General features: G+C 37.9%; 1 protein-coding gene across 4 annotated transcripts; it reads right to left on the bottom strand.

The window, feature by feature from the left end:
- Positions 1-2,365: 2,365 nt before the first annotated feature.
- Positions 2,366-25,080, bottom strand: pank1a (pantothenate kinase 1a). 4 transcript variants are annotated; one of them, XR_003937491.1, is made up of 9 exons: positions 24,177-25,080; positions 13,195-13,341; positions 12,252-12,457; positions 10,789-11,042; positions 7,614-7,790; positions 6,541-6,664; positions 4,970-5,095; positions 3,471-4,842; positions 2,366-3,438 (listed from the first exon to the last, which is right to left on the bottom strand). XR_003937491.1 is itself a non-coding variant. In XM_030156061.1 (8 exons), exons 1-8 carry the CDS (start codon positions 24,457-24,459, stop codon positions 4,783-4,785), a joined length of 1,377 nt encoding a protein of 458 aa, XP_030011921.1. In that variant the 5' UTR covers positions 24,460-25,080; the 3' UTR covers positions 2,366-4,782. The 4 variants fall into 4 exon arrangements, 2 of the variants coding, with proteins under 2 accessions (XP_030011921.1, XP_030011922.1); XR_003937492.1 differs by having other exon boundaries at positions 3,475-4,842; XM_030156061.1 differs by having other exon boundaries at positions 2,366-4,842.
- Position 25,081: the final 1 nt, after the last annotated feature.

Here is a 25,081-nt window from a genome sequence, read left to right as displayed (position 1 = left end):
CACAAAGGTTGACATAACATTTGCCGTTCAGTGGATGCTTTCAGCCAAAGCTCCGTACAGTACTATGAAAAACATGCCGTTCAAAGTACAGATGGTCCCAGTGGGAAATTAACCAAACAAGCAAATACTGACTCATTAGAAGGCAAATTGACATAAATGCCTATAATCTGACTGAACGTGTTTAGTTGTGTTTACAGGACAAGGTCAAAACTTTACAAAACTCCAACTCTGGCAGTAAAACGATGGGTTATATTAATGCACTGCTGCTCAGCACAAAAGCTGAAGCTGTGTGGGGTTTGAGTGTAAAGTCAAAAACATTAAATCTGCAGAGGTTAGGGCCAACATTGAAAATATAACAATAATTCAATTAGGTTTTGAAGTCACCTCAGTAGCTACAACTGTGACTACTGATCCTGAGGCCAGGTTTGGCCACCTGTAGAGGACAGATGTTTTTCAAGATCTAAAATCTTGTCCAAGACAACAGTGGTGTCACGGTTGAACCAAACATAAAACAGCAGGCTGCAAAATGTTAAATCACAGGCTTTGATAAATAATAGGGATGCAATGGTACTCAGGAAAACCGTGTACCATTCAGTCTGCCCAGCACGGGACAATCCGCCCTTATGGACCACAGGATTTCGGTTTCTGCAATTGATTTTGCATTGGTGCTTTATATACTGCTCTCTCTCTTTTTCTGGACATGCATATGAGCATGCAGCGTTGGGGAAGCCCTGCCCCTCAGTGACAGACAGTGGATAGAGAAGCAGCTTTAGGAGGTCTCAACACACAGAGTCCTGCACAGATCCACCACTTTTCCAAACCTGCACCTAGGTACAGACATGCAACTCAAACCGCGATTAAACACACTGTCTCCACAGTAACTCACTTTTAAGTACCAAGAAAAGCGTACGGTAGAAAACCATGGTGTTTTTATACCACCGTTTTCTTTTATATCCCTATGCAGAACAGGAATTTATTTATTTTAAAAAAAAGCCCCCTTTGGGCCTTATGTGTGCACATGCCTACTGTATACAAGTAGTCAAGGAGTAAGACAGGGTTCTATTGTTCAGTACAGAAAGTGTTATCTTATTCACTACAGTGATATGATTTGTTCCTACTGTGACATTCAGATTTTGCTGACAAGCAAAATAAAAACACAATTTTGGGAGAAAAAACCTGGTCACTTTATGCATAAAACACGTACTAAAATCGAACCGAAACCGTGGCCCAAAACCGAGGTACGGACCGAACCGTGGGCTACCTGTACCGTTGCATGCTAATACATAACTGACTTTTCTACTGTATGGATAAAAGAGCTTTTGCAGGAAATGATATGTGTTTCAAGGTGCTCAAATACCATGACAGCAATGATTTAGGATTCTGGTAGAATTCGACTGTCAAAACAAAATTAGAACAACAGTATTTCCGATCATTTGAACGTTGATAACTGGCCAAAAAAGTAGACTGAAGAGAGAATAACACACCATTAAAATGCTCCAAAACCAAACATGGTAATTTAGAAGCAAAAAACACAACTATTTACTAGACTGGGTCAATCATGTATTTGCTCACGACAGAAAAAAAACCCCCAAACAAATAATAAAACAAAAAACACAAGAAGCACGATAGACCCGAACAAAAATAAACATGCATGTTAATCTTTACATAATAATGTAAGGATTAAGCAATTAAGCAGATAAAAAAAAAAAAATAGAACTGAAGGACACAAATATGGGTTAACACAAAGTGAAGGCAACTGAGGGGGTTTATGTGATTAGAAGAAGCCGTAGTCTGAGATGACCAACACCGGCTTGACTTTAAAGCTGAAGTGGCACCCGACAGGTCGAGGCTGTAGTCATAATGCAAACATGAATAAGACCAAGGCAAGGACAGAAAGGGCCACAAAGCACCAAAAAAGGACATGTGCAGTATCATCGCAGCTCAAAACAAGCATGATCAAACAAATGAATGTTTTCACAGGTTGCACAGCACTGCTCTTCATACAGGGTTTCTCTAGTTTTACTCTGAACCTAAACGTTGGCATGAACTCATTCTGTCAAACTGAACAGAATTGTCTTAGAAGTAAAACTCCTAGCGTTTAACTTCATATGTAAAGACAACAGTCCTCTGTAATTTCAGCTCTGAAAACAACAAGCCTCACTGATTCACTTTCTGCATATGGCTTTTCATAGCCAAATCTGTTCTGTGAGTTGCTGCTGATGCAGCTTAGAGCTTGAATTTATATATATATATATATATATATATATATATATATATATATATATATATATATATATATATATATATGTATATATATTTTTTATTTTTTTTTACAAGATGGCCTTAAGACAAACTACACTATACATTTTTTTACAGGTAAAAATAAACTGCATCACAAGTTGTTAGTCCGGGTCAAAGTGTAGTTCAGGAGTACATTAGATGGCGCAGAGGAGATAAACACAGCAAAACAACCACTTTTGTTAAGAACACAAGAGTACCAGGTTCAACGAGAACTTCCCCCTAATTGTTAAGCTATCAATCAGACAGCTATAGATTACATTAAATAATTAACTATATGAAAACACACAGTGCCTAACTAACACTGAACTGTCAAGCTCAGAAACACAGAATCAACCCTAAAGTGTTGGTAGTGATGTTTGGAGGTATTAAACAATAAATAAGGTACAAAAACTGGAAGATTGGTGATTATAAAAAAGTGAAAAAGCACAGTAAAGTAAAGGCATGTAGATAGTGGCATTGCACGAAGCAGTGGACAGAAAAAAAGGGAAATCAGCAGGAGTTAAAGGCTGTGAAGAGAGACATCGGTGTGACGGTTCAGGAAAACCATGCATACGATTAAACTAAGCTGAGGTTCTTATTTATTTAGAGCAATAATCTATTATTTTTACAATTTTTGAAAGTTTGGATCAGTTCGAAGTGGTATAAAAGCTATGGTCCAAAAAAGACAACAACATTTTGGATGAGACGCAATAATTGCAAAGCAGGTACAGACAGTGCTCGTTAATTTAGGAGTACTACAGTTAAAAAGGTCACGTCTGCAGTAAAAGATTAGAAAATGCCAAAAACACACCCTAGAATTTTCAAGTACTGTGTTAATATACAGTTAAAATTCCTGCTAGCGTTGATTTGTGTAATAAATGGCCTCAGATTAGAAAACAGGCTGTTTTCACACACAAACGCCCAAATGTTTGAGGGGCTTGCAATGAATGAATGGCCCCTTAAGTAACTGAGACTTTTAAAGAAATCCATATCTGTAAGTGTTGACTGATTTTGCAGAAAGACGTTCCTGAATTGGTGAGTTAACAGATGCACTGAATGTGATCTGGGACAAAAATGTACTATAATTCTAATCTACATTAATGGATTTATCGGTGATACATTTTGCACTGGTACCTTTTGGTTAAGGGTGAATCTTGGCTGAAGGAAAAAAAACAAACAAAAAAAAAAACAAACAAAAAAAAAAACAAACCAAAAACTTGGTCCTTGTTCCCTGAAGCCTAAAGGTGGCACCATTTCAATGCGTCTGCCTCTACAATACATTAAGGGTGCTGAGCAGTTCCTTTTTTAACATACACCCCGCACAAACGTAATCTCATCCTGTACTAGCAGCGCTTCTGGACCACTTCTAAATGTTACACTACAACACAGAAACAAGGCAGCAGTGTGGAGCTGTAAGCAGAAGAGGTGGAAGATTTGTGTTACGTCTTAAAATGAGAAAGATAGCGACAGGAAGGGACAAGATGAAAAAAAAAAAAAAAAAAAAAAAAAAAAAAAAAAAAGATATTTCCATTAAGAGATCCAAAAGCATCTCCCAAATCACTGGGCTCGGCTGTTGATACCATTTAAAGGTAGTCAACATCTATCAACAGTACAGACGCAGCTGTGGCGCTATCAGTTGGAAGACAATGAAGTCTTGGTCCCGTCATCTAACACAAAACTCAGCGGGAAATGTCTGCATGTGCGCTCATACAGTGTCATTAGTGCTGTTAAACACCAGCAGACTAGGAAGAGACGAACAAAAAGCAAAGGCCATGTGCAGTTTTTGCTGCTTCCTTTCTGACTTGAAGGATGCAGGTTGTATATGAATCTCAACAGGATTTGGCTTCAGTGCACTCCTTAGAAGACTGTAGCATGGTGGGCAACTTTTTTTGTGCAACAATTACAGGCAACACACCTGCCTTATAGCAACTGCCACGTCACTGTTCTGTTGCAGATCGTTCAGGCCACTTTCTCTAGCCTCGCCGTCTGCACACACAGATAGAACATATCTGCATATTGTTTGCGTGGTCACGTGACAAATTATTTAACTGCAGATAAGACGACATAATTGTTGCACAAACAGTCACCAGGGTACCACAGTTTTAAGGATTTAATGCTACAGTAGCTATTCACACAAACACACAAAGTAACAAAATACAAAAACTCTCTGCGCCTCCCACAGGGCTGATTACAGGAATCGACAGAGCTGATTACAGGAGACCATAAATTAATGATTACAATATTAAAATCTCTATCATAAGGAGTCTCTGGTTGGGAAATTTAGGAGAAGAATATTAGAAGTCATCATTATTTACAGGCGTTAAATTATTAAAATGGCTTTTCCCAGTTTCTCTGTCTCTGTCCCCCCCTCCCCTTAGTGTTCCTTTAGCGGCCTCGGTGAACGCGACCTTTCAGCAGCATCAAGAGTAGATGACATCGCAGCGTTGAAGGGTGGATGACATCGTCTTGTCGAGAGTCGAGGACTTCTCGACACAGTTTCCTTCATGGATCCTCGGTTGTTTTGAGCAGCTCCATCAGCGCTCCCACAGCTCCAAAATAACCCTGCAGCAAAGATGCCGACACACAAACACGTCATCTCGTGTTAGTCACCGAAAAAAAGGGCTGAATTTATGTGTCTGCAAGTTTCTAAACGCTCACATTATTACTGGTGTACTATTTTAGTTCTTACCTCGTGTTCAAGAAAGAGGGCTCGTAGTTGTCCTTTGGACCAGTAGTCCATGGCATAGGCTAGAAGTTTAGTGGATACTGTGTTGATGCGAAGGAAGTTCCCGACAAAAACCACACGCTCAATTTTCTGATTAAAAAGACATAAAACAGCAAACACACAGGTCAAATAAAAGAAAAGAAGTGTAGCATACATTTAGTTTATCCTGCATCCTGTTTGTTTTCTATAAAATCAGTGAACCGGGTGATGGATCAATATACTATAAATGCAAGTCTTTGTTTTTATATTATTGATAATGTGAAAGACAGATTATTTTTTATCTGTCACTGAGCCAAACAGGAAAACACCTCTTTCAACCACATGATGGCACCAGAGAGTCGATAATGTCCTGAAATAAACATCTGTTCTGCTAGTCACTCATGTTGTGGAAATGCAAATAATTCTGCCTTTGTGTGACTGTAATAACTAAAAACAAACTATTTGGTGGAAAATGACCCAAACCCATCAGCCAAACTGCATAAACAGAAATTAAAGTAATACATGCATGTATGAAATAAAAGTATAACTTGCTGGACTTGTCTGGAATTTTGACCTGAAGGTGGTTAAAAATTTATAGAAGCTGCCACACCGGTCACAGTCTCAGAATGAAAAAGTTATCTTCATGATGAAAGCTGCGTTGTGCAATTTGACACTGACTGTATGTATATCTGGGTTTTTATGTATCCACTCAACTAACATCAGTACAGTGTGATCAATACACTGATAGATAAGCCATATACAGTAATGAAAGTAACATTTTAAAGATGAATGCCTGTTTCTCCATCACTCAAATAGATCAGATTTAGGTGTAAATGATGAGAATGTTATTTCCTATCAGCATTAAAGATGAAAAATGTAACAATCTCCCTCTGGACGGTTCATATGAAGAAATCAATGCCAGCTCTTAAAAATCCATGCGTGTTAACCCTAATGCTGGTGGTGTGTTGTTGCGTGGCTGTTTGTGTGTGTGTGCATTCGGTGCAACTCTGTGTGCAGTGATAGCCCTGTACAATGCTGCTTGATCGCCATGCCACAAGGCAACACTGTAAAGAAGCCCACAGCACACAGAAAGACTCTACGCTGATCACTCACTGCAGCTGGTGTCTGTGACCGTAAACCTGCTAAACTAACTCCTTAGTTTTTCATGTAAACTATTCCTTTAAAAAGCTATTTCCTAGACAAAAATGAGGAAAACTGACATTTCAGAGGGTGGACATATGATCACTGACTTTCCTGTACATGAAGAGAAATGATTAAAACATGATAAAAGGTAAAGGACAGAGATACTGTGTGTGTGTGTGTGTGTGTGTGTGTGTGTGTGTAGTTGCAGGTGTTATTAACAGGCATGAATGCTGTTGGTCATGCTGAGTTTGGAACAATGCTCAACACCAGGTGTATGTGCATCTTACAGGAAGGTGATTCTACAACATCCCATATCATTAGTCATGCTGACCAACCAAACCCATGTGCTACATGACTGTGTTACTGATGAGGGCACCTTCATCGTGCATTTGTGTGATTGTGCACGTATGTACCTCATTGACAGCACACATGCGTGCTATGGATCCTATGTTATTAGTGATGGTGACAAGTGTGGCTCTGGCCAAGTCCTCCTTACTGATGCTGTCTCGTTTCTCTTTGCTCATCATGTGGCCAAAACTGTAAACCAAAACAAAATGTCAGAACGAGTTAAAAACAAATGTTTACAGAGATACACAGACAAACAATCCGTTAGTGGCGACTACTAAAGTTTGTTTTACCTTAACCAAATTCAGCAAAAAGGGATGAACAAAACACCATGTGCCTTTGTAAATGTCATAATAACCTTCAGGAGGGACAGTAACCACAACAGTGAAGTGTTGTTTGTCAGTGTGTACATGTTGTTTTGATAAATGGCAGAATGGAACACCATAACAGGAGACCATCATTATAATCTGATAAGTGTGATGAAAGCTGTTCGTTCACTTTGCTTTATGGATCAACCTTTGAACACACAGCAGCGTGTTTACTGTTTTCATGCTAAAGCCTGATTAGAACGATAAGTTGTACATATGTTGGTACTTTATGCTTCGTCATACTATCACCATGTGCCAGTCACTATATGTATATATATATATATATATACACACATGAAAATCCATGGACTGTGAACGTCATTTGTAACTGATGGACTACCCATTCCACTGTGATTTTAGAACATTTGTACTTTTGTCATTTCTTGTTTGATTTATTTCATTTGTTCAATTTAGTTCTTGTGGCTTTAAATGATGTACAGTGGAAACAAACATGTTTATAAGTGTATCTTCTATCTTATTTAATTAATTGAAGTTATTAGAAAAATATGATAAATTATATAATTATTGAAGTATAACAAGGATGCTAATAGGACTTCTATCAAACCGCAAAAGGAAATAGCGTATACTGTGGTGCATGTAAACATGGACATGCTATTATTGGGACCTTCAAGATGGTTTCTCTGATAAACATCTAAATACTTTCACTTTCCTTATGCAAATGGCTTCTAGAGCTATTACGTAGGTGAACACCTTCCAGTGATCATAGTATAGTTGAAGACACCACCGGGGGACACAGCGATCTTTGAGCTAACCTGGATGCGACAGCAGAGCCTTGTAGGCCGAAGCGCTCATAGTCTCCGCCATAGATGTCCTTCACCAGTTTGTCCACGTTGGTGGAGTCACCCTTACTGGCCATTTCCAGCGCCTCCTCAAATGTTTCACAGCCTGTCAGTAAGCAGCAAAGGCCCAGGAATGTACCACCCCCCAGACTGAAGGGTTGCAAGACAGAGAGACAGGAGGAGCAGAGAGAAGCTTTAATGAACATAATACAGGTGTAGCTGTAAAACCTGTAGTAGGTTCCTTAGTCAAATTCCTGTGTAAAAACTTTTTAACTGAAGAGTCTGCATCAAAGGTCTCAAACATGCAACCCGGGGGCCAAATCCAGCCCGCCAAAGGGTCCAGTCTGGCCCCTGGGATGAATTTGTGAAATGCAAAAATTACACTGAAGATATTAATCATTTTAGTTCAGGTTCCACATACAGACCAATTTAATCTCAAGTGGGTCGGATCAGTAAAATATTATCATAATAACCCATAAATACGCACAACTTAAAATTTTTCTCTTTGTAAATGTAAACATTTTCATGTCATTTTACTGTATCATTTCATAAAAACGCAAATAACCTTAACAAATATGAACATTTTGAAATGTCTGAAGTGCAAGTTTACCAATATTCTGCCTGTTATTAAATGTTTTGTGTATTTTTTGATCCACTGTAAGTTGTAATTTACATGTGTAAATGATAAACTGAGACATAATATTGTTAAAATTGCACTTAGTTTTCTTAAGTTATTTCGGTTTGTTCATGTTATTCACATTGATTTAAAGTATAGTTGGTAGATTGTTAGTTGGTCTATGTTTCACTCTGAAACATAGAGGAAAGTTTGGAGTTGACATTTTTTATATATTACTATGTTTTTATTTCACTGATCCAGCCCACTTCAGATCAAATTTGGCTTAATGTGGCCACTGAACTAAAATTAGTTTGACACCCCTGATCTAAATGATGGATTCATTGGAATGAAACATAATCAGTGTGTACATTAATAATGAGGCACACACAATAGAGAACAATAAGAACATGAGAATACTTATGTGCACTGCTTTGAACAAACAAAAAAAACATCTCATGAGTGCTTTATTATATGATGAATCATAATGTAGCGCTTAAGAATTTGGTTGAAATATCGCCAACACATTGTAAACAAAAGCTGCCAAAGTGCTCATACACCACATCTCATTAACACCCGAAACAAATGACTCCTTGAACCATTTTACAAACACTGCCTTAACCTGACCTAACAACTCACATATCAACTCGGTAAGCTGCTCATGTTTGTCTGGAGCAAAGTGACAACCTGTAACGTACACACACACTACCATAAATGGCTGTAGCAATCGGATACATCTATCGTTAACAGCACAAGGAAGTAACCAACAGTGGTGTTCTGTGACACTACCATCTAAATAATTACGCTCAAAAACAACAGGAGTTGAACAAACATACATGTACTTATTCTTTTCCTCAACATCAGCATGTTCTTATCATGTGTGGAAAGAGTCTGTTTTGTTTTTTTTGCTGTATACTATCAGCACAATCAATCTGACTATTATATAAGGTACAAGATATGGAATGGGGAGCATTCAAAGAACTGACTTAAGTGAAGCTATTGGAGGTATTTATGCACCTTCACCTTGTACACACTATATTTAAAAACTGGCCATTCTGGAAATGGGCTTGTGTCATATCAGATTCTTCCACCCAGACAGATAACTAAATGTATTTTTGTAAAAGTTATTCTGACACATTATAAACTGGTATAGTTACTTGTTTAGTTGTTTCTCTTCTTTTTGTTAATTTAATCACATCCATCTTTTATTTAAATTTCTTGATTGCTCTCTTTTTTTGACAGCTAAAATCAGGAGATACAAAGAAACAATTTTTAAGAGGTACAGGGATGAGGGGGGTGTTGGGTATCAACTGGGTGTTATAAAGACGTACAAGTATGTGGTTTGTATCTATGTTTATGCATGTATATGCTTGTTTTGTGTATACTTGTTTTCATTTTTATGTATAAAAGTTTGTGTCTGTAACTATTTAATGTCTTGCTGCCCGTCTTGGCCAGGACACTCTTGGAAAAGACATTTTTAATCTGAATGAGGTTTTTCTGGTTAAATAAAGGCAATAACAACAATAATACATATCTGTGTACGTTTATGTATGTACATGCATATGTGTTATTGTATTATGTCTTTATGTAAATTGCATTATATTTGTTTGAAATAATATAAAGCCGGAAAAAAAAAAAAAAAAAATTAACATTAAGTATCAGGCATTAGAGCAGTGTTTCCCAACCTTTTTTGGCTTGCGACCCCATTTTAACATCACAAATTTCTGGCGATCCCAGACATTCAGAATGGAGAAATTTTTTTTTTTGCTAAAGTTAATGCGTTTTTGATCGTGTAATAGTTTGCTATACTACATTGCCAATAAATGCTAATTTTAGAGGACATTTAGTCTATATAATGCATATTATTATGGACGGAGACAGAAAAGCCAGGTGTAGATTACTGCACAAAGTGAGAATTTTATTTTCCTTGGTCAGAATATGTACAGTCAGTCCAGCTTGTATTTACACGGCTGACAATTAATACTGAACAAACAAGAACTCAAACTATGAATTATGAAAGAGCTGCAGCATCTGAAACCGACCACAATGAACATTTGAAAGATAAAGAGTACCACAATGCTTCAGTTTCAGCTTCAGAGTTTGTCATGTCTTTTATGTATGTGATTGTCTCTCTCAACTCTCCATGTATTTTTTATTAGTAAGTTGTTTTTTATTTTGATCAATTATTAGCAATTTCAGGCGACCCTATTTGAATTCCAGACAACCCCATGTAGGGTCCCGACCCCAAGACTGAAAAACACTGCATTAGAGTATAGATATGTTTAGACTAGGAAGGTTATTATTGCTATTAATTATTTAAGGAGAAGGGGTGGGAGTTTATAAGCTATACTTCTTCTCACTACTTTTCAAATATGTTTTATATGTCTAATGTCTTATGTTAAATGTTTTGTTTGTTTATTTATTGTTCTTCTTTGTTGACATTCATATTCGAAATAAATACATCAATCATTCAGTCAAATCCTCTGAATACCTTGTTAGTGTACATGTGTATAAATGGAGGTCCATGTTCCTTACCTAGTCCCGGTCACCCGTTTGTAGTTGTCTTGTGAGTACACGGCCAGGATGGAGACCCCGGAGCCGATATTGACCAGCAGCATGGGGAAAGGGTTGTCTAGAGTACAGGGCCTTTTTACACAGCTCTGGGTGTCTGAAGGGTTCTGGAAGTAGTAGCACTCTGGGTGGCCGTTGAAGCTGACCCTGTCGACAAACAGCAGGCCGCGGATCAGACAGTCCAGTTCATCCAGCTTCAGCAGTTCCAGGTCGGCCATCTGTAGCACAAACCAAGGAGGGGTTAACTACTGAGAGCACATTATTGTTACAAACAGCTTCTTAACGTAACCAATTTGAAATTAATTTACAGCGAAATATCATCCTATTCCCTGAAAATATGAGTTTGCTTTAAATCAGTGTTTAAAACATGTCAAGATCGGGATTTGCACGAGGTCTCGGTTCTGCTTATTTTACGGGGAAGTGGCAACTTAGAGTTTAGTGACCCCCCTGTACTGCACATAAAGTCAGTGAACTCAAAGTAAGTCAAACAGACACAGAGACAGAATAGACACAAAAAGCTTACATATCTTGTATTAGTTCAGTAGTACAGGAGACAGGAACCTGACCTTTGTGATGCCCCCGATGTGAACACGGAACAATAACTGACACACATTTGCTGGTCACGTTTTACAACATTTGTATATTTATATTTCTTTCGGATTTCCCATAGGACTCAAATGTTTCTGCAGTAATTTGAGAATGTTCTTTCCTAAGTTGAAAAAGGCTTCATCTATGCATTAAAGGCTCCACATTTGAGTCAAGTCCTGTGGAACTTTTACTTAAGACACAGTGACTAGGTGTGTTCTGTGTTAGAGTCTGACCTGGCAGCATGGTTTATTATGTCTTATTAGTAGTTATTAGTTAAATGTTTTTTGTTTGTTTTTTTATTTTGAAGTTTTGTTATAGCGCGATAACATAAATTTATAAAAGTAACTTCATAATGAAAAATATACTAAGACGTTAAAGTTAAAAACATGAATGCACTTATATATGAGCAAATATTTGTGAATATCAGTTATCACCATATAGGATGTCATTTAACTGATGGCAGTGGCAGACACTAATTTGTTGTACTATTATATTATAAAGGTTGTTTCATACATATAACTCATATTTATATATAACATGAATATTACTTTGTTTCCCAGGTAAAATAAGGACTATAAATAACGACAAAATCAACAAACAGAAAATAACATTGGTATTAGTATTATTTTTTGGACAAACTGATTTTAAATATTGGCAGATGGTGTGTCCCTGGTTCAGACTATTCTACTTCAGACTTTTTAAAGGACCTGCCAAAACTATTTGTAATTACCTCATTTCTGTACAAGATTATAAAGCTACAGTGCATAAATTTGTCAGCTGTTTATTTATCAAGTTGGGGGAAAAAAAAACGGGAACTCAGACATTTGCTTTAAACTTACAGTTCGGAAGTCATTCTCGAATTTGTATGCTCCACCACCAGTGGCGCAGAGGGTTGTATGAAGGCTGGAGAAGTTCTTGTCCCGTCCCATCTGAATGAAGCGGTGCATGGCCTGTGTTGGGAAGCGGATGAAGTGCAGGTTTCCTGTCCGGCCACACATGGTCAGGTTCCTCAACTCCAGGTGAACGTCACGGACTCCTGTTTTACCTGAGTGAACAAATACATTTTTACAGACACTTTCCTTGTGTTTTACAGTATTAGATAAAGGTTGGTTAAAAAACAAGATTAACAAGTGCTGCCAGGTACAACAAACTACACCCCTCGCATGTATTGTAGCTTAATTTGGCATGGATCCAGCTGATGTCATCATGTCTATGCATGTGCTAATGTCGGTATATCAATTGCTTCTATATATGTGACAAGTTTGAAGTAAATTGAAACAAAGTTGATGTTTTTATAGACATTTGAAATGTCGCCCATTGTAAGTAAATGAGAGAAGAAGAAAGATTTAAAGAATTCATTAAAAATTTGAACTTTGACCTACTTTTCCCAAAATGTAATGACATCTATTGTGGGTCACTGGCAATCTATAAACCCAATTTGGTACGAATTCAACCTACAGTTTTGCTGCTACAGACATGTAAAATTTCGCCCATTATAATTAAATGGGAAAAAAAAAGATTTAAAAAAATTCATAAAAAATTTTAACTTTGACCTACATTTCCCAAAGTGTAATCATATCTATTCTGTGTCACTGACAGTGTGTAAACCCAATTTGGTAAGAATTCAAGCAATAGTTTTGCTGCTAGAGTGTTAAAAACCAAACAAACAAATCGAACCAAAAACAATACCTCTTGCCTCCCCTTCGGGGGGCGGGGTAATAAATGCAATTGTCTAGGCGTTTCTGTTGAGTTGTGTTACAGCATGTGTGTAGGTACACAAACCATAGGCTACGTTGGAGGTGAGGTAGCGACGGATAGACTTGAGGTTCTCCACTTCCTCCTGTTCTTCCTCTGCAGTTATATCAACTGGCTCAAAGTAAACCAACTTCACCAAGGTGCCACCAATGTCCATACCGAACCAAGGGAAGGCTGAAGCAGAAGAGAGAGACAATTGTTTATTTTAAAAACAATGCAGATTAAAGTGAAAAAAACTATAATGATCTGTGACAGTAATGACCAACCTGAACTCTTATAATAAGTACATTTTGCATTATTTCTTTAAAGCTACAGAAGCCGAATTCAAGAAAAAATGCCAGAGTGAGAAACAAGCAGTGGAGCTGCATCTAGGTTGTGTACTAAATCTAATTGGTGACCGGTAATTATAGCTGCCAATCAGTTATTTAACCCTCCTACCTACTTGCAACTGCCTGTGATATAGCTAAAATTGGCATCAAGGGGTGGATTTTTTTAATAGCCTGAAAACCCAGGCATTGAGCAGACACAGACGTCCTGTGTGCTTGTTTGATACCACTTGAATTACAATATGCTGAAAGGCAATTATGTTTTTTCACCTAGTTAGACTAAAAAAAACTAACAAGCACTACAGTTTTAGGATGGTTGCTCTTGTCAGGCATCAGACGTTCATCTTTAATAAACATACAATGTGCTTTAGTGCTAGCTAAGATATTAGATGTGACACTGAGTTAATAAGAGTGGAGTGTGTATCCTTGTAGTCCACTAAGTAGCACTGACATGAGGGGAGACACGTTGGGCTTATGCTGAATACTTAAATGGTTGGAATGTTCAGTTCAGCACAAAAAAACAACCACAGAAAACATCCCAAAAGAAAAAAACATTAATGCAATGTGACAAAAAACATGGTTACCATAGAAACAGACCCCCTTTCACCATTTTCTTTGTCTTAAGCTCTCTAACTAACTCCACTGTCTCTTATTTTCACACACATCCTTTCACTTTCTGCCTCTATTTTTGTTTTTGTTTCATGTCTCTTGTTCTGTCTTCCCGTTTTGCTCTTTGTGGCTGCCTTCACTATCTACGCCATTCAGCCTCCATCTTCATGTCTTACTCATGATTCTTTCTGTCCTTTGTTTGCTCATTTAACCTCCTGTGAACTTTCTAATGTCTTCCCTCTTACCGTTCTCTCTCAGTCTCATCCTATTTCTGTCGGTAGCTTGCTTCTTGTCTCTAGATCTGTCTAATTACAGCAACTAGTGGTGATGGAGAAGACTCACACTACCAGATATTTCAATGTATAATGCGTCTTGGATGAACAGTTGGATTTCTCGTTTTTTCAGCCAACTTCAGGAACACATCGCCCTCAATATTAGTCTTTTTCAGAGTTTCTATTTTTATAAATAAACTGGATTGATTAGCAGTTGAGCAAAGGTCAACGTTCTGGCTGAAAACTCGATGAAGCAAAGGTTTGAGGGCTAGAGGGAGGTGGTCCGTATTGTCAACAACCATGGTGGGAAAACAAGATTACTGAGGGTCCGATCTGGCAGGGCATTGATCATTGTTGTGTACAAGTGCACAGCCCAGAGTTAGGGAAAAGTAGATGACGCTGCACACAAGAATTTAACCAATCAATGTGTCTAATTTAACAATGAAGACCCTGTGCAGCTGTTTAAGAAAACATGCGGTGGTTCGATATATGTTGTTATGGTGAAGAGCAGCAGCATTCAACAGAAAAATGTGTTGAATACGTATTTGTGGTAAACCTACCAAATCACACAAAACATGCATCATCAAAGAGCTAAGAAGAATTCAAGGGTTTATAATATAGTTCTTTGAAATGAGAGCCAAATCTATAAGACAAATGTATTATTGTGTCTTTAAATATATTTACTGGGACTGTTTCTCCATTATGATACTAATTTCACCTAATGGAACAGCAACTTTGAAATGTCTACATAAAAACCTAGATCAGGGGTCACCAACCCTGGTCCTCAAGATCTACAATCCTGCATGTTTTAGATGGATCCCTCTTCCAACACCCCTGATTCAAATGATAAGCCCATCATCAAGTTCTGCAGAAGCCTGAAAACAACCGTCAGGTGTGCTGGAAGAGGGAAACATTTAAAACATGCAGGATAACAGATCTCGAGGACCAGGGTTGGTGACCCCTGACCTAGATCATTCAGCCTGGGTCTTTTCCAGTGAAAATCAGGAGATGTGACCATTTCACAACAGACAACTGTGTAATCATTCTGTCTGTCTACTACTGCTGTGGCAAAGTCCACTTTCAGTTTAGAGTCTTCCAATTACATCTAGTTGTAAAACTGCTTTTTGTGCACTTGCAACCATACATAAATTACCATTTTAATGTTTGGAGGCCCCTGGGACAGACGTTTCAAGGCAGGGAACTTTAAACCTCACGTGCCTGGCTGAACTAAAACCATCTATTGTGTCTAGTAAACGATCACTGATATGAAACAGTGTTGTGTGATATAGTGGAAAAACTGAATCTAGAGCACCCTATTACACTGTACCAAGGTACGATATCTAGCATTACAACAGTTATCTGAAGATACTTAACCTCCATATACCCACACTAGTACCTTTAGCTGCTTGACTGTACAGTGGATGGTGTTTTGTTACCTTTAATAGCAGTCACCTATCACCTCCTTAAGGTTTTGTTGACTTTTTATATCAGTCCCCTTTCCCCTACAAACTAACTGATCTTCAAATCTAAACACAAACTTCAAGGCAGAGATTTGGCACCATCCACAAACAAGCTTGTCTGATTTTTAAAGCAGATGAATAAAGTAAGAGCAGCACTGTTTATAACTGAAATAACTATATCCTCCTGAGTCCCAGGAAAGTAAATGGTTTGGCTTTTTTACATTAAATAATTGTCTCGATTGAAAAAAGCATAATGCACCAGTTTTTCAGATACAATTTTAATTGTATTTTTTTTTTATGGAGTGTCCTTTGCAGTGGACTGTGAAACTCTTGTCCCCTACAGAGAACAAAAATGCATTGCTGGGTCTCAGGAGGATAAGTTACTGAACTAACACAAGGAATACATGAAGAAATATGTTCGTCACTCATGTGTTTTATTATCAGTGTCATTTCAACTATGTATTTGCCACAAGAGCATTTTTAATCATGTAGTGGTAACATTTGAACAAACTTAAAGTTGCTAATTGGGAAAGAATGGGTCTCACAGCTATCACAGTAAGCAGATGAAAGGATGTTATCAGATGTAATGAAGGTGGCAGTCAACAAAAAGTTAACAGACCCACTCACCCATTCTCCTAACAGCCCGTCATGCAGGTGACCAGTTAGTATATCAACTATAACAATCACCTCTTTTACCCATGTGACCCACTGTTCTTTGACCCTGTGATTGCAGCACAATAACAATAAAAATGCAGTGAAGAAGCTTGCTAAGGCTACACTAGTCATCACACCGGGCTGCATGACTGAATGGTACAGAAGAGCCTTCGTCCCCACTGCCACTGCTGTACAACACTGAAGTTGAGAGCCAAGAAAAACACTGAAACTACACAACTACTTTTTCTTTACTTACTTCTTAAGACAATGACAATTTTGTGAATAAGATAATAATTGTGTTAATTTAATTTCAGTGAGGAAAATAGCAACTCCCTTAATGTGTTTATTAATCAAATCTGAAAACATGTCTCACTTTCAAAGAATATAAGGAAAAGACAAATGAAACCCATATGTACAGTACAAAGATGACTAAAAGTCACACAGAAAATTTTTTTGTGATATAATTGGGGGTTAAAGCAAATATAAGCGACACTCTTTGATGCCATCTAGGGTCTCTATAGCCTCAACCAGAGAGATACATGTGAACATGACAAAGATTTAATAATATAATTATTTTTTATTCATTGCAGCATTTAAGCATGTAACAAACAGGCTAAGTATTCTGTTTTTCCACAATATGTTGACATGACGGACATTCCTCATATTGTTAGTTGTTTAGGGCATGTGACACTTAAACTCACAATGGAAAAAACAGCATGACCTACTGTCAGTGGGAGAGGAAAACAGAACTTCAACTATCATGTGACAAAAGTCTAATTATGAGTGACTGACATGCTGAGTAAATAAACAAATAAAGAAAGTCAAATGAGTAAAAAGTAAAAGAAACTGCTCAAGTAATGCAAATAAACAGCACTTCTGATTCTAAAACACTTTCACACATTTGTTTCCTGAAATGTGTGACTTCATCCATGGACAGTCACTCCTTCTGTTAATTTAAGAGGAAATATCCCTCCCTAAAACACAAAACGCAGCAGGAACGCACACAGACACGTTCACTGGTATGGAATAACTTCCCTATCCACCGTTAGTGTTTGGAAATATGACAGGATTGTTCTGTTATCTCAGCAGTCAAACAGATTAACACGGTTAAGTTGATTTCCTTCATGCAGCTGTGTGTCCATGTAAAGGATAAACATACTTAAATGTGCTTAATAAAAAAAAGACTTATGTTTTGTCCTCAGTGCATCTGTTTCACCACTTCAAGGACAATCTGCTGTGAGAGATGTGCTAGTAAATGTTAATTCAAAGGCTGAATGCATATAACTACCGTTTATCTTGTGCAACATTGGTAAAACAGAAGCTGCAAAGGGAATTGCATTGCATTGACTCACTGTTGAGAAATGCTACAATATTCTATTTACAGAGTTTGACTTAACAGATTTATTATTTGCATAACCTGTGGGGAGGCTACTGAACTGTAATCACTCTTACAAGTGAATAAGTCTGCATTTTGTTCCTACACTGTATGATCAAATGGGTTAATTTTATAGCTGGATGATCTCACAATATTACAATTGTAACTGATCTTAATTTGGCAAACAACCTACAAACAGATCATGTCACTGAAATAATAAGAGTGATCTCAAAATGTTCCCACTCAGCTAACATTCATTTTAATGTCCTATTTACCAGTATAATTACAGAATTTTACAGAGATTGCAAAAATATGGGTTCACAGGATTAAAGAAGCTTGGATACTAGTGAGTTTATTTCAGTGGGTTTATAGCGATATTTTAGCGTCTGCACTCGTGTTAAACGTTTCATGCATAGCGGTCCCTACAGCGGACAGTTATTCTAAAGCTGTTCTCTTGTATATTCATGGGTTTTGTTGCTTTATTTGCATATCAGACAACTTTGCTGTTCTTGATAAACCTGATCTGCAGTAACATGTTTGAGAGTAAATCAATTGCTATTTGTTATTAGACTGTAATTAACAGTTTTCTTAAATAAAAAGGTTTTTTTCACATTATCTCCATGAAGTGAGTAATAACTAGTATTAAAGTATGCTAAAATGTGAGAAAACATCAGATTAGCTGCTTTAAAACAATATTTCATAAGTTTTCACACAGTATATCACTTTCTGATATTGCATTTTAAATACGTGTTTCTTTTCTTCAAAAATTAAATGCATGGTGTACATTTTTGTAACTCCATTAATAACAGGTTCATAAAAAAATTCGATCACATTGTTTTTTTTCATACCTAAAGAGGAATAAAAACACTCAGGAAAAAAATCTTGACTAAGGACCTCACAATTCATGCATCAAAGGGTTAAATTTTAGTTCAGTCTTGCAGGTTGTTTTACTGCAGTTGGAAAACTGTGAATTAAAATAGCTGAAGAAATGACTATTTCAGACAGAAGAATTAGGCCTACTATGTCTGTGATGTGGTGGTCTGGCTTCTGTACATCCAGAGAGTCTCACTTACATAGGTGCTTTAGATTTACATTACAATGTAAAGACATATTGTGATCGACTGTAAAACTCCAGCGAGACAAACCAGATCAATACAATCTCTAGAAGCACCGTGGATGTTTGTTCAGTTTAGAAAATGTGAACAAGTGTTTACCTCATCAGCTACTGTCAAAATATTGCTGTTACGTTATTCTGAAATAAGACAAAAATGTGTTTCTATTCAGGTGACAAAAACAACAAAAAGTCATCACACACAACCTAAACCTCCAGAAACTAGGTGAAAACCTATTCAACTTTGGTTGTACTTCACTCATATTTTATAGACAGTGAGAAAATTGTCATTAAGATTGTGCCCTGCCCAACCACAGCTGATTGTCTCTCAGTTCCATAGCAGTTATGCATGTGCAGGTGGGGCACAACAGGGTGTCTGTGTGTGTGTGTAAGTGAATCTGTTGAACTCTAGCCGGCTTCCTAAGTAGGCTGCACTTCCACAGTGCTTATTTTTCAGCTTTCCGACATAACCTCAGGGATTATCGATGGCAACAGTTTCTATTAAATTTCCTGTTGCTTAACCTTTAATCTTGGGTTTCACAGGGGCGCTTGCTCTCTGTGTGTATTTCTACATTGCTCACAAATAATGCTAGCGCTGAACATATGTATGATAAGATTGGAAAATATACAACAAAAAACTCAACACTATTTTACAGTTTACGGTGGCTACAATAACATTTTTACAACAAATAACACTGGGAAGGTTTTGGCTTCTGTGTCTGTCATCACTGTAATTTTAATTATTACCTCTTTATTTACTATCAGTTATAAGTTTGACAGATATAGTGACATCTACAAAAGGTAAATAGATTATACAGATTTTTTGTTGAAGTTGAAGGGCACTAGAAGTGAGGGCATACCTCTGCCAAGGCCTCAGTTCTCTAGAGTTTTGTTGGTCTATATTGTTATCTTTTAGACAGACTTTCGAAAACTACATCATAAACTGTCATTAAATTGGTGGACGGGCTGGGGACAGGTCAAGGATGAACCCATTAAATTTTGCAAGAGAACCATAAAAAACCAGAGACTGGAATATTTTATTGATTTTCTTAACACTGAGAGAGCATTTGATTTCGGCCTGACTAAGATAGACAGGCAAAGAAAATCAAAAACGTCATTACTTAAGCTCCTTGGCAGAGGTAACACAAATTGAACATAGTAATATTACCAAAACTCTTCCATTATGAGTCTATGCTTTGACTACACCCCCCTCTGACAGTATTACAGGTATTTTAAGCAAAAGCACGTGCCATACAGACTGCACAGTACCTGATAGGTCATTAATACACCATGTGCTGTATTTGACTCTGTTGAAATTCTAATCAGATGTTTTCTTGTGCTGTTTCAGGTATGCAGGAGGAGTTTCAGTAGATTTCTGGGTGTGCCAAAGACCGAACAATTAAGGACACAAGTACTGAAACACCCCCCCAAACCACCTACACCCTACCTGAAACTCGTGAGAACAAAAAGGTCTTGATCCACCAATACAGTCACTGGTAGAACATTGACTCGACACGGACCTTTTGGACAAACCCATATCTTTTTATGGGAGTTACTCTGTTACCAACCTAACACAAACCTGCACTGCAACTATCAACATGAAACAGTTACAAACTCTAAACTGTAATTAGAGTCATTTTCCCTTTAAATGAAAAAAGAAAAGGAGAGTGAATACAAGTAGTTTTCAAGCTTTTTTTTAGGCTGAAGACTCCAATCAAAGCAGCTATCTGTCTCATCGTTGCTGCCAAAAGGCAATTTTGGTAAAAAACAAAACAAAAACAAAACAAACAAAAAAACAAATAGCCTTGAAGTAGAAAACGGTAAAGACTAAAAATACTGCAAGAAAGTTTGTAAAAAATATCATTTAGAATTTTGTATTTATTAATATGCATAAGAAACATTCAACACTATAACTGTGCCCTGAGAAGAGGCTAATCAGTTATAAATATTTAATCAGAGCTGGAAATAATATTTGTGTTTGCTTCCAACAGCTTTATTACCAACCAAAACACCCATAGCCAGTTAAATCCTACTTGCCACTTTAACCATAAATAATTGTCTTCATAGAGATTACACATAAATACTTCCAGTCCTGACTTTGTTATATTACTGTTATCTACAATCAAATATAACATTTCCTGTAACTCAGTCATTACATATAATCACATATTATTGTAGAATTGTTTTCTTCTCTGATAAAATGAGACAAAACTTTCCTTCAAAAGTAAAAAAAAAAGAGCTGTTCTCCTTGAAAATATGTACTGCTTTGACTGTTTGTGCTCTGAAGCAGATGCATTGTTTTGTAAAAATGTCTCTTTTTGCTACTGCTGCTCTTTCTATGAAGTGTAAGAAAGCTTACAACTTATTCTTATCAGACAATAAAGCAGTATTATCTGCTGCATATCACAATTACATCTTCACATTACTGTCACAATATTCTTTTACGATTTTTGTTTCACTGATACATGTGCAAATATACAGAAATGGATAGCAACATTTTACAAAATGCCAAGAGCATGAAGCTGGTGAAAGTGAAGTTTCCTCCTTCTGCCACTGCTGTTGTGGTAGTTAAGAATTCCCTGTCCTAAGCAGCCAAGCTCAGTATTATCCTCTTATTCAGCGGCTGCTGGACACACCAGTACCTCCACTTATGAACAACACAGTAAACACTCCAAACTGACCCCTAACTGGTTTCAGGCAAACAGCTGCACTGGCATGGTGAAGAAAATAATGACATATTTTGAGCATTTACCTTAAAATAAAATGTACTTCAGCAGTATTTCAGCATGAGATGTAAGTTTTAAATCAGTTACATTAAATGTAGCGCAGTGGCTTCTCAAAGGACGGTGTAAAAACTCCAACATTGTGATGACTAGCATGTACACAGAAAATCTCCAGCCTTCGTTCATGATATTGCAACACTGATGATTTTCCCTCAAATTATCTTAAAAAGTCCCTCATGGTTTTACTTTCACCATGAAAAGAATGAGCTAGAATATTTTTGGTTTGATGACAACATTCAGATTAAAGCATCTTATATGATAGAGTTGAAAAGCTTGATTTTTTGAGTAAAGGCATTTCTGTTCTATCAGAAAAAAGGTTGTGAACAAAAGGTATCCTATTACAGGTGTTAACCAAATGAAAACTCCTATTGCTGACAACAAAAAAAGAGGACTAAAGTGAAGAACCACTTCCCTGGGGGGAAAACATTCCAGGATTGACCTGGGAGGAAAAGGCTGTGAGGGTTATCCAAGTTTATCAGAACAGCTGGCATATATCCAATGATAACTCAGCCATAAAGCAGACAAGCTCTGACTGGACATTTCAAAGTTTACTGATGTAAGGACCCTTCAATTATGTAATCCAAGCTTAATCTGATATTGGCCTTTTATATGTCCATTATACTCCACACAAAAAGTTCAATTCACAGACTCTTAAGTCGTTTTGACTATTAAGAGTGCATGCTAAGTGCATGTCTTGTATACAGTCCAAGATACCAACATGTATCTGCATGCAAAAGGAAGTTCTTGTGCCCAGTACATTTGGTACTTCTGTATCATCTAGTGTTTATTATCTGTTTCTTAATTACATAAACAATGATAGTGCTAATCTTTTCTGAAAAGACAAAATGAAACCTTATAACCTCTCATGCACCAGTATAATCAATGCCTTTCAAACATATCCTGACGAAATTTTCAGTAAAATGGACAGATTGTACAATTTTACAATGTATATCAATCAAAGAAACAACAGTGGAAATGTATTCCATGATGATATGACTGATGCTGCATTAGTACAGCAGACAACTTATCTGCAAAACATCCTGTTCAGTAATTCAATTGGGTGTTTAAGAACAGCCCTCAGGTACTGATACAATACAACATTTATGTTGACAAAATAGTGTTCTACATTTGTTACTTAAGAACAATCCAATGATTGAAAAAAAAAGCACAAGCACAAGTTGTGCATAAGCTCCAATTTAATCGTAGTTTAAATATTAGCATACTGAACAAGGTTTCTATCACATGAAAAATAATAGAAGTGAACAATCATAGTAATGAATTATAACATGCAGAGTTAAACTGGTGATGGCTGAGAGGATTTCCATGACAGCAGAAAACAAAAGTCATGCCCTAAACCTTTTACTCACAACAGAGGAATGTGGATTATCTCTTTTAACAACAGAGCCCCTAAACATGCTGCTTGTCTTTCTGCCATTAGATCCACAACAAGTACTACCAACATAACTGAGTGACAAACTAAAAACCCCAAACACAATTCCCATTCCCTGTCACAACAATGAATACTTGCTTTTACGTTTTTATGTCAAATTTGCTATAGCCCATATCACACTTAGCCTTCTCCTGAAATCTGTACACTAAATAAAGTCACGAAATGATGAAACCTTACTATTAAAACATAACGCCTGCATCTACACTAGCGTTTTCTCAAAAATGCATCCCACTTACCGGGTTTCTTTTCACTTATTAGCTTCATGGTGAGACTCACAAGTGGGTGTTATAAACAAAGCTTATAAAAGACACAACTAATTATAAAAAAAAAAAACCTGATCTCAGTCAGCCTTCTACGTCTGACAAGCCTTGAGAGCGCGAAGAAATTACACTTTAACTCATTCTACCTTAAACCTACAAAGTTTTTCTACATGATCTTGACTCACATCATCGAACGAACCAGTAAATAAGGGGGCGGAGTCCCGGCCGTCTCATCCTGCCTCATGGAGACAGAAGTCGTGTGTTGATTGGCTGAAGCAAGCCAAGCCCACTTATCAGGAGCTTTTTCACCACCAGTTGTGCACCAATCAGGACGCACCAAATGCAACCAGAGGGTTCATAAAAACAAAAGGGGGTCTCCCTGACGACGGCAGGCTTCAACATTGGATGGATTGGCTTGAGACACAGAACACCTTATGTTACCTACAGACAAACAGTGAAGGCCTGACATCTGATGAAAGCAATTTAATAAGTGTACTTCCTATTTCCACTCAAGCAGTACAACGAGAATCGATCGTGGGCTGCTGGTCTCACTGCAACACGATTGTGCAAAGCAAGCAAACCCCAGTATTGCACAGTAGAGGACTGCAGCCGGTTTACAGTAAATGAAAATGTCCGCTCCCAATACTTAAAAATCCTTATAGACTACCTGCACGCAAATTAAGTCACCCCCGAACTGACTACCACTTACGGGGTCTGTTCCGTCTTATCGACTCCGTCCGCCTCCGTAGCTTGCACCTCTTGGCCGGGGAGCCGTTGCACTCCGCATCGTCTCCGCGGTGCAGGTGATGCATGTTCTCAAACGTGCTGCCGTTGTTGGGTCCGGAGCTGGAGCCGAACGCATTGCCGCTGCAACAGCCACCATTAGCGGCCACGACGATGGGGCTGTGAAACCCCCTCTGGCTCTGTCCGTTGTTGACATGAAAGGGTCCCGACGCTCCTTTCTTGTCCATCATTGACTTGGCTTTATCCATGGCAGCAGCTAGCCTAGCCTAACCTAGCCTAGCTTAGCTTAGCATCTGCAGGGGAAAAAAAGGAAAAGCCCCGTCGCTAGCAATGAGAAACCAGGCTACTTTAGTTTAGCTTGCTAATGTTAGCACCGCTGTAAGCTAGTCTGAGTCAGTCGCGCGATTAGCTATCGGCAGACCTTGCGCTTTTCTGTTAGGCGCCTTAAAGTATCAGGCTAAAATTTGTCGCACATTTTTGCGCTAAGGTATTGTAAAATGGAAATGCGGACAGCCGCTAGAATACGGTGTTTCCTTTGAGGTCACTCTCGGTCATTTCCCCACATTGAGGTCCTGGCAGGCGCAGCGGCAGCCGGCGTGTGTGTGTGTGTGTGTGTAGTGTCGGTGGGTGCTACGTCACAGCAGCTCCTCCGACTGAGGCCGAACCCGTTCACCTCTTCCGACCGGTTTTTCTGTCTTTATCTGCAGTCAAAATCACGCTTTGTAATTCTACACTTTAACACCAAGCTCAACCAAAGGCTCGTCCTCTGTCGGACAAATATTGAACCGCTGCTGTGTCCTGCTGCGACGTTCAACAAAGTGTGCGCTATCTGCAGCTGTGGGCGCTTTATTTAACGCTCTTTGCTGTCAT

The sequence above is a fragment of the Sphaeramia orbicularis genome, chromosome 15 (assembly GCF_902148855.1).
Source record: "Sphaeramia orbicularis chromosome 15, fSphaOr1.1, whole genome shotgun sequence".
NCBI classification, from domain to species: Eukaryota; Metazoa; Chordata; class Actinopteri; order Kurtiformes; family Apogonidae; genus Sphaeramia; species Sphaeramia orbicularis.
Note: the sequence above shows the minus strand (reverse complement) of the source record. Positions and strands in the feature narration are given on the sequence as shown.

Coding starts and splice junctions, on each gene's coding strand:
- pank1a (XM_030156061.1), bottom strand. CDS start 24,459: ATGGATAAAGCCAAGTCAATGATGGACAAGAAAGGAGCGTCGGGACCC. Junction 13,342..24,176: donor GATAAGACGGAACAGACCCC/GTAAGTGGTAGT, acceptor CTTCTGCTTCAG/CCTTCCCTTGGTTCGGTATG. Junction 6,665..7,613: donor GGCTCTGCTGTCGCATCCAG/GTTAGCTCAAAG, acceptor TTTGGTTTACAG/TTTTGGCCACATGATGAGCA.